The sequence below is a fragment of the Ochlerotatus camptorhynchus genome, unplaced genomic scaffold, assembly GCF_037179485.1.
Source record: "Ochlerotatus camptorhynchus isolate MF236.1 unplaced genomic scaffold, CSIRO-AGI_Acam_v1.1 ptg000112l, whole genome shotgun sequence".
Classification (NCBI taxonomy): Eukaryota; Metazoa; Arthropoda; class Insecta; order Diptera; family Culicidae; genus Ochlerotatus; species Ochlerotatus camptorhynchus.
The window spans coordinates 1268377-1278150 of NW_027040602.1; the positions used below are offsets into that span (position 1 = coordinate 1268377).

The 9774-nt window shown below is 35.7% G+C and overlaps 1 protein-coding gene across 1 annotated transcript; it reads right to left on the reverse strand.

Moving 5' to 3' along the window:
• Positions 1–2046: 2046 nt before the first annotated feature.
• On the reverse strand, positions 2047–9562 carry LOC135699525 (leucine-rich repeats and immunoglobulin-like domains protein 1). The gene is made up of 3 exons (XM_065219804.1): positions 9501–9562; positions 2978–3104; positions 2047–2915 (listed from the first exon to the last, which is right to left on the reverse strand). Exons 2-3 carry the CDS (start codon positions 3064–3066, stop codon positions 2075–2077), a joined length of 930 nt encoding a protein of 309 aa, XP_065075876.1. The 5' UTR covers positions 3067–3104; positions 9501–9562; the 3' UTR covers positions 2047–2074.
• Positions 9563–9774: the final 212 nt, after the last annotated feature.

Genomic DNA, 9774 nt, shown 5'->3' on the forward strand with positions numbered 1-9774 from the left:
TCGAACATTATGGAGTGATTCGATTTAGGAACTGCTTCGAATATGGTGCCTCCACGGTTTATTTGAATTCGAATCCTTTCACAGAATCATCTTTGCGGTAAGTGCAACGCAGTAGATCTGGCCGTTTTGATGTTTGTGTCATATCTCAGATATGCTGCAAACATCAATGTTGACAAGAAAAATGATTAGGTCTTATCTAACCTAATGATTTTCCAGGATGCTTTCTTGTACTGGCTGCGATTGTATTAGATTAGATTAGAATAGATCTGGAATTAGATAGAAGTACTGTACTGTAAAAGTAGACCACATTTGCAGCAAAAAATGGTATGGTAAGATAGGTCGAAATATCATTCCTTACCGAGTTATTGATCTATTTATTTTACATTGCCGAGCAACTCTACCACTTTTTACTCGGGCACTCGTCAATATTACCAAAGCCCACCAGGGAGTAAGCATTGCTTGGCTACTGTGATCAACCTTTGTTTACTAACCACTCTATTCAATTGGCGCCAAATGCTTTCTTTCGGATTGATTTGATCAGGTTCTAACAGTTTAATGTAATAATGTTGATTTATTATGACTACTCGAGCAAAATGAGGCACTTTGAATCAGAAGAAAATTAATTGCTTCATAAGTCGGTAAGGAATGATTTTTCGACCCTCCTTGCCATGCAATTTTTTGCTGCAAATATGGTCTACTTTCACCTCCTTTCGGGTGTAGCACGAATTACCAGTCACCCTGTTTATATAGGGGAAATGGCTCTAATGTTGGCCTATGGATCTAAGATTGGGACCATCGCTAAAAATCTGCTATTTATCAATTGTATCAAAATGAACGTGTCATTGGGTTGGTACTAATGGATATTTTTGGTACCTATTGAAAATTTAGTCGATTGCTGAATTTATGTGTGGGTCCAAATTAGGGACACTTAGGCCGACATACATTTCCCCTATATAAGCGAAATCGGTGTTTCTAGCAGAAAAACATTAGTATAAACAAAATCATTATCGTCTAAACCCTCACCAAACAAAATCGTAGGTGACCCTTTTTTTTTTTGAGACTAATTTCAAAATGGACTTAAACATTATTTTTTGAATGTGATTGACACTACAAAATAAAAAAAAAAAATAAAAATTACTCAAGATCCCTCGATAGAACAGTTCGATGCGATCATATAAAAGACACGAGCTTAAGGTTAAGTAGGTTTTTCAACGATACTGATTTTTTTAAATGATAAGGATCTCTTTCAGAGACACCGTGGTAAACTACGGCATCTGTAATACCTATTAACAAAGTCCTTGAGTACTAAAGTTTGGCTAAATGATGCTCTGAAACATGATGTACAGTCATTCTAAAAATGCGCATACCATGCGCCTAAAATCAAATCAGAAAGCATCCCATTTTGTTATGTTTTTTTTTTTTTTTGGCTAGAAAGCGTGGGTGAGCTCGTAGTTTCGTCAAATTGAAGTTTGAAGCTATTGTTTGCAATAGTATTCCAGTATAGACCATTCGACTATTCATCCTTCAAATCATTATTTATTTATCGATTAATTGAATCGAGCAGTTTTTTTTATATCTTTATTAAGGAGACTTTCAGCCCTGCTGGTTCGTCTCAAAAGAGCAGTTTGGTGTGTTTGAAAAGTTGCACGAGATTTATCAACCTTTCCTGGTTTATTGACTAACTGACTAACTGCTAAAAAGTGACGACCGTAACTGGAAATGTGATTAAAATCCGAAAAGGTGTTTTGATGGTGGGGTAGCTATCATCCAATGAACAGTGCTTTATTTATTCATTTCAGTAGGTTTTATCCAGCTAACGATATTCGAATAGAAATAGGCCATGGTTGCAGCAATATATTTGCATGCATCCTAAGAGGAAGAGGATAAAATAGGGGATCTTTTATGAACCAATTTTCTGTCGTTTGTCATTCGTGGCTCGTTTGTTTTTAAAACCTAGGTTGATGTTCGCACTGACAAATAGTTCGGTTTCGCACTGGGTTGTAACTGTTTTTTTAGAAAATTAAGTGCGAAAGGTGTTAAACTCTAAATTTCTAGCAAATATCTTTGCTCTGTATCAATGCTTATACATAATCGCTAAGATAATAGATTCGGAGGATTGAGCTTTACTGATAGTTATGTCGTCTTCCGAATTCCTGTCCAAGTCAAATTCCAGATTAATCTCCAGATCTTCTTCACTTGACTGAAAGTCAACTGGTGAACGCAGCTTATTAGTCGAAAGTATCTTCAGCAACTCGATTGCACGCGATAAATTTATCGGCTGTTGAAGCTGAAAAACTGGATTGTCTTTAAGATGAAGTTCCTTAAGGTTCGTCAACATGACAAATGTGTTCCCGTCAATTGAGGTGAATCCGCAACTATTACACTTCAGTATTTCCAGAGCATTACTCTTCAAAAATGGTTTATCCATAACAGGAGCAAGCTCACGGTTGAAGCTGAGATCTAAGGTTTCTATTTTGTGTAAGCCAATCAGTATTGTGGATGGTATCCAGCGCAGCAAATTCATCCTGATGTTTAATTCCTTTAAGTATTGGTTCTTCCGGAAGGCATGTTTCTCAATCTGTGAGATCGAATTACTACTCAGTACTAAATACTCTAGGGAAGGCATTTCGCGCACTGAGTGATTGAAGATTTTCACGATTCCACATTGCTCGCAGACGAAATCGGTCAAACTGGGCGATGTCAGCATGGGAGATCCATCGGCAGGGAACTGTAAGCGGTTGTTACCACTCATTATTATTTTTTCCAATTCTGTAAATTTGTAGAAAGTGTTTTTGTGGACACTCGTCATATCGTTTTGGCACAGTGAGATGTACATAGTTTCCGGGGAAATAGCTTTGAGTTCATTAGAGTACTGATCCAATGCTGTTAGGTTCTGATTGCACAGGTCGGCATATCTGAAGAAAAATAAACGGAATTTAAAATTTATCAATATGAGTTTCATATATTTATAACATACCTTCCGTAGGAATCATCGTCGACAGCTGCGGTGTAGCTGAGCATGATCAGGGATATAAACAGACGTGAAATACACTTGTCCATGGTCATGTTTCGATCATTTGTTTACCATAAGCTTCAAAATGATCCTACAAAGAAAAGAAAATAATTGAAAAAGATGTCAAATGGTTGATTTTTCTTGAATTCTATTTTAATTTCAAGCTTATAGCATATTAGCGTATTTCCGGATCTTAACATAGTTTTCTTAGAGCACTACCGAACTTATTAATTGAGAGTTTTCGATACCGGCACCGTTTTTGTATTATTGTGTGTCAAGTACAATCATATTCCATGCCCAGGGAAGTCAATTTCTTGTTTTACTTGTTACCAAATAAGCGCGAAAAATTTTTTTATATATTATTTTCTCATTAAAATTTAAAATGAGTACTTAAATTTTATACAAACGGCTCTAAAAGCGATACGTCTCTGAATTTTTATCAGCTGACTCAGTATTGGGCATATTTGGCAATTTAAGGAAAACCCCTTTTTCTTGAAAAACCTTATTTTCTCGAAATAAAATGAACATAACTTCTTGAAAATTTTCCCATTTTTAGTAGTAATAAAGATTATTCATCTGCCACTAATTTTACTAACATTCGTCTGCTAGGTAAAAAGTTGAAAATCGATCTAAAAAATAAAATAAATCTAACTTCATACAGGCTCCTCCAATAAAGACCAACGACTTCTCTCGATGATTTCTCGGAAGTCATGGCTCTCTCTGGCAAATCGACATCACCATCGAGTAGAGGAAGACTTTTCCGACCCGATGGATATTTTGGTTTGTGTAGGCGTGCCTTGAATTCCGAGACATCAACAAGAGAAGTCATTGTTTACAAAGGCTGTTACGCCCTAATTCCAGCTCCATCTAGAATTCCTTTTTTTCTTATCATCCACACCAACTCTATCTTCCACAGTACTATGAGCGCTTATAATTTGCTTTTAGCCTATTAATGTTCCGAAGCATGAAGAGATCTGTGGAGAAAGCACAGCCCGCATAAACGCAAACCATCACTTGACCTTACCGATAATGGTTATAAATTGTTTATAATCCCTCCTAAACTTTAACTGAAATGGTTTTGGAACCTTACATGGACGTTTGTGTGATAAAGTTTTAACCTTATGTATTATGGTTTTTAGGAAGCGGACCTTACAAATAATGGGTCGTTAAGAACCATTACCATTTCAAATTCTTGTTTTCTCCATACATTTTCGGAAAGAGAACTATATTAGAACGTTTTTACTTATGGTTTGAGAACATTAATGATTATGGTTATGGTAGTCAGTAAGGTCCATTAATCGTTTTGTATTATCGCTCAACTTTACGTGAAATATATCGTGAATTGGTAATCAGTAATTTACAGGCAACCAATTCGCGATATATTCCACATAAAGTTGATCGATGTTACAAAACCAATCATGTACCTTACTGGTTACCATAACCATTACCATTAATGTTCTCAAACCATAAGTAAAAACGTTCTAATATAGTTCTCTTTCCGAAAATGTATGGAGAAAACAAGAATTTGAAATGGTAATGGTTCTTAACAACCCATTATTTGTAAGGTCCGCTTCCTAAAAACCATAATACATAAGGTTAAAACTTTATCACACAAACGTTCATGTAAGGTTCCAAAACCATATCAGTTAAAGTTAAGGAGGAATTATAAACAATTTATAACCATTATCGGTAAGGTCAATTTATGGTTCGCGTTTATGCGGGAGGTCTGATAATCGCAACGTTCGTGGTGCGAGAACAGCTCGACACCCTTTTTTTACGTCATGATTAATTTCTCTCATTTATACACTCCACATTTTTCGGTCTTCAATTTTCTTGCATTGGACCGCAGCTCGGTATATCTCATGCGATCTCCACTAACATCCTGCGATGATGTATCCCACATAATTCAAGCTGAACATTGCATCAGGTACTAAGTAACATTGACAGATTCTCTTCGTCGACTTTCTCTTTGTATCCCCACGGCCATAGACGACTGCACGGATGGATTTGAGTTCACTCACTCGACAAAAAGTGACACAACAGCAGGGCCCTGTTTACTAAAAATGAACACATGAATAATACTCGCGTAACATTTGCAACGGGCCTATCACCTTTTGTACACACAACTTGTTAGGCCCTTTTCGTGCGAACCGAATACGTCTACGCAAACTAACAACACCATCGGGTAGGGGAATTTCTCCCCTTCCCGATAGTGCTCTTGGTTTGCGTGGGCGTACTTCGGTTCTCGTGAAAAGGACCTAGCAAGTAGTTCACAAAAATTGATAGGCCCTTTTCAAATGTTACGTGAGCATTAATCATATGTTCATTTTTCGTAAACAGGGCCCCGCTGTTGAGTCACTTTTTGTCGAGTGAGTGAACTAAAATCCATCCGTGCACTCGTCTATGTCAAGACATTTCCAGATAAAAAGACACAAAGATCGATAAAAGAAGCTTTTATCTAGCATCAAACACATCAAGAAACGATTCTGTGCTCAAGTTATTAACGAAAGAGAAAGTCGACGAAGAGAATCGATCAATGTTACTTCGGACCTAATGCAATGTTCAGCTTGAATTGTGAGCAAATCTTACAACCCCCAGAACGCAAGAACCGAAAAAGTGCGGAGGCGGAGCACTGGAACAAGAAACAGGAAATCCAACCGACGCGAAAACACAATATGTTGTTGCCGAATTTCACAATTATTCGCAATATTCTTCATTGCATGATTCAATGAAATTCAATTAACAGTATCGAAAATGGATATCCAACTGTTTTAGTTAAAAAGCTCACGAAAAACACACCAAATGTGCAGACAGCGAAAGCAAAACCAACCGTTCGCTGGCAGAGCCTACTGCGCTGATTATTAGTCAATTTTACTGTAATGACCCTATTTTGTCGTCAACCCCTCCAAGTATCAGAAGTGGACCCTACACGACAGTTTGTATTGACAATAATCGTACTGTCAATACATTCGATATTGACGTCAATACATCGGTATTGACAATTTTTCCTTCCGTTTGGGGTTCGCTAGACTTTTATCTTTCAATAATTTCACATAATCGTAATACCAAACCTATCTCATTCATCTTCCAGAAGGATGTTTAAAATATACTAATTGTGCAATAGGACCACTGAAAAAACGTCATTATCATGTTTCTCACACTTAATTTTGCGCTTATTGTGAAACACATCCATTTCATGTGTGAATCTTATGCTATGAACCATGCCTGAACATTATGGATTTGAATTGTAACACGCATGGATTCTATGTGCCTCATATGGTAATATCAATAGCTTTGCACTTCATAGTTCAATATTCTACAATATTCTACTTTATCGACTTCTACTTTACCGACTCTAAAAATGAATCGACAAATATATACATACAAAACTGCCAGAGGCCAGAGCTATCACATATCTTTTTAATGGGTCTGATTTGGGATTCGATCATGAACTAACTGTTGGGGTGTGCTGCTGCCAGAGTCTTCGTTCGATCCGAGGTTCGATCTCACTGTGCCACGGTTGTTCTCATATATGAGGTGGGTTGATAGGATAAAGTCACAACTCTAGTTTTCGATGTTTACCTTTCTGAGCAAGCAATTCACATCGTATTGAAATGCAAAACACTTTAAATCCATCTGTTTTGAACAGTAGCGTGATTCAATGTACAATACATTTGAATACCCAACAAACAATCATCTATTGAAGAAACGACTTCTTGGCCATTTTATTCAACTGGATGCTTAATAGTACTTGTACTATTTTTAATAATAACTTCTGGTCAGGCTTTGTTCACACAAATCTGGAGAATTTATTCAACCACAACATTGAACTTCTTGGTGTTGTATAAGGTATGTCGAGAAGCTTTTATTCGACTTATATAAGAGTTGTAACAGAGTTTATACGATAAAATTTTTGATTATTCAGCGTTTATTAGACATCATTGCTTCCTTAAAACAGTGATGCTCTGTATACGGCTTGATTCTTATGTGAAGTAACGTTTAATTAGACATTATTATACATTTATTAAACGATTATTCAACTGTGGGAAAATTAACCCGAAAATAAGAGGACAGGGGAAGGGGTGTGTGTGTTTCTTCCTTAAGTGTATTACATTTCAATATTTCTGACGTGGCTCGCACCACACAGATATTAGATAATTTATTAAATACTTATACATGCCGCCGTTGTATGGGAATCGAACCATGTACCTTCCGATCACCAGCCGCTTGCCTTGTCATCTGAGCTATCCTAGAATTCATCATATGGGCAACTCAATAATCTATAAAAGATGCTAGAAAGTAAATACCTATCAGCACTCCCGATCGCAACTCTAGCTCCTTCAAGGCCCTGTGGGAATGATTAATTCATTCATCGTTGTTTTAAATGAGACCAATGTTGCCTCTTCACATCTCCAAGTCGAAAGAAAGGATGCTCGGTTATATTTTAAACTAGATCAATGCATTCATTATCGTGAGTCATGTGATCGATGATTACTATTTAAATTAATTATGTTCTACACAAATAAAAAAAGGGTTGAGCTTGGGATTGAACTCACGACCTTCTAATTGGAAAGCGGAAACGGTAACCACTACTCTACTGATTTCGCCTTGTTGTAAGACTGAATCAGTGTTGTCGAATAATGAATCTAATACGTCGTTTATAAAGCATTTACAAATCATGTGATTACAACATGGACGCATAGTGGTATAAGAGCTATTATGCTGACTGTATTCACCTTTATTCAGCAATATTGTAAAGTAATGCAATGAAATCTAATAAAGGAGCTGGAGAACATTTATTAGACGTCTAATAAAGCATGTTATTAAATCAATTGAAAACAGTCGAATTAAAGTGTCAATGTATGTACAAATTACACTTATTCAGTTTGTTATTAGATCGAACTTCTGGCGTTGAATTGGGAAGACATTTAACACTTTTACAGCTTTTAATAAGTAAATTAATCAGATCAGAGCAAACAGTGGAACAATGAGCTTTTTCAGCACATAATTCGTCAACTCTTTCAATTCAGCATTGTACACTGTTATACAGCATTTATTCAATATATATGCTTATTTGTGACTTTGAATTGTTTGTTGGGTGGTATAAGAGCTATTTTACTGAGTGTATTCACCTTTATACAGCAATATTGTAAAGCAATGCAATGAAATCTAATAATGGAGCTAGAAAACATTTATAAGACGTTTAATAAAGAATTTTATTCAATCATTTGAAAACAGTCGAATAAAAGCGACAATGTATGTGCAAATTATACTTATTCAGTTTGTTATTAGATCAAACTTCTGGTTCTGAATAAGGAAGACAGTCAACGTTTATAAAGCTTTTAATAAGGAAATTAATCATATCAGAGCAAACGGCGGAATAAAAGCGCATCTATCGATCTCAATGAGCTTTTTTCAGCACATAATTTGACATCCTGTTTTATTCAGCATTGTACACTGTTATACAGCATTTATTCAATGTGTATGCTTATTTGTGACTTTGAATTGTTTGTTGGGTATATAGTGAAAGATTTTCAACATTTCAAAGTTTGAAACACTAGAAATTAACGTATATAACACATTGAACCAAGGTGAAATACACTTAAAGTAAATGTGATTCTGCATTTAAAAAATCAAATGTTCAAAAATCGAAGTGTTTGATAAAACGTGTGAAATTTTTTGAGTGTAGTACTTTAGAAAACATTTTTAAAAAGTGGGCTGACAATCGGGAAACTGTACATTCAAAAAAAAATTTAATTTCAAAACATTATGAAGTTCTATATCATAATAAGAAATTACACACAGTTGTGAAATCTAGTTCTGTTACTAGATTTCCGCGATTTGATCCGCGAAATCCGTGATTTCTCAAAAGAAATCCACGACTTCTACGGCATATATAAAAAACAGTTTTCAAAAATACCATTTGTATCACTATTACATGGCAATTCAACCTTTAAAAAATAATATTTAATTTCACTGCACTTCGAACTTTCATTCAGGTTAGTCTGAAAAAATAGTAAAAAGAAAATAATCGAACATTTATGTTGTACGGAACAGTACGGAAAAACATTATTGAGTTTACCATACTGATTAGCGAAGGTTCAGCATGTTCGGTAAAAAGTTGCAGTAAACATTTCTAAGTGCACAAATCCAATGGCCAACATTGATGTCCTTTCCCTTATCCAGAACTTAATGAAATGGAACATAGTGAATTGAAGTTGATAAGCTTAATGACGAGCTATAACGATTAAAATAGTACATACCGACGGTGAGCATGCATAAGGGTGCGATTATCGATTCTCTTAATCGAATTTATCTTCGCATTGCTACAGCTAAGCGAAACAATTTTCTAGATTTTTTTCATTGCAGAGTTGTAACAGGTTGTATTGGCTATCTAGAGCAGCAGCAAACGCACCAAAAAACTACGAAGAGAATTAATCATCGCGTTGATGCACTTATGCATGCTCCTTGTCGAATACTTTCTCACCACTTTCGTCGAAGACGTAGTATTACGATTAATAAAACGAGCTAATGACACTCTACTTCCACTGAATGCACATAGACGACTAATAGAAAAAGATCACTGTTTGCAGAGTTTTATGCGAATGCAGCAAGTTCAAACTACGTTGTTACAACTTGTTGCATAGTACCATTTTGTACTTCAATTTCACAATGGTATTTCATGATCAAATTTCACAATTCACTAATGCTTCTCATTTCACAACTAGAATTCAATAACCACACTCTCCCTTGGGTTGTAA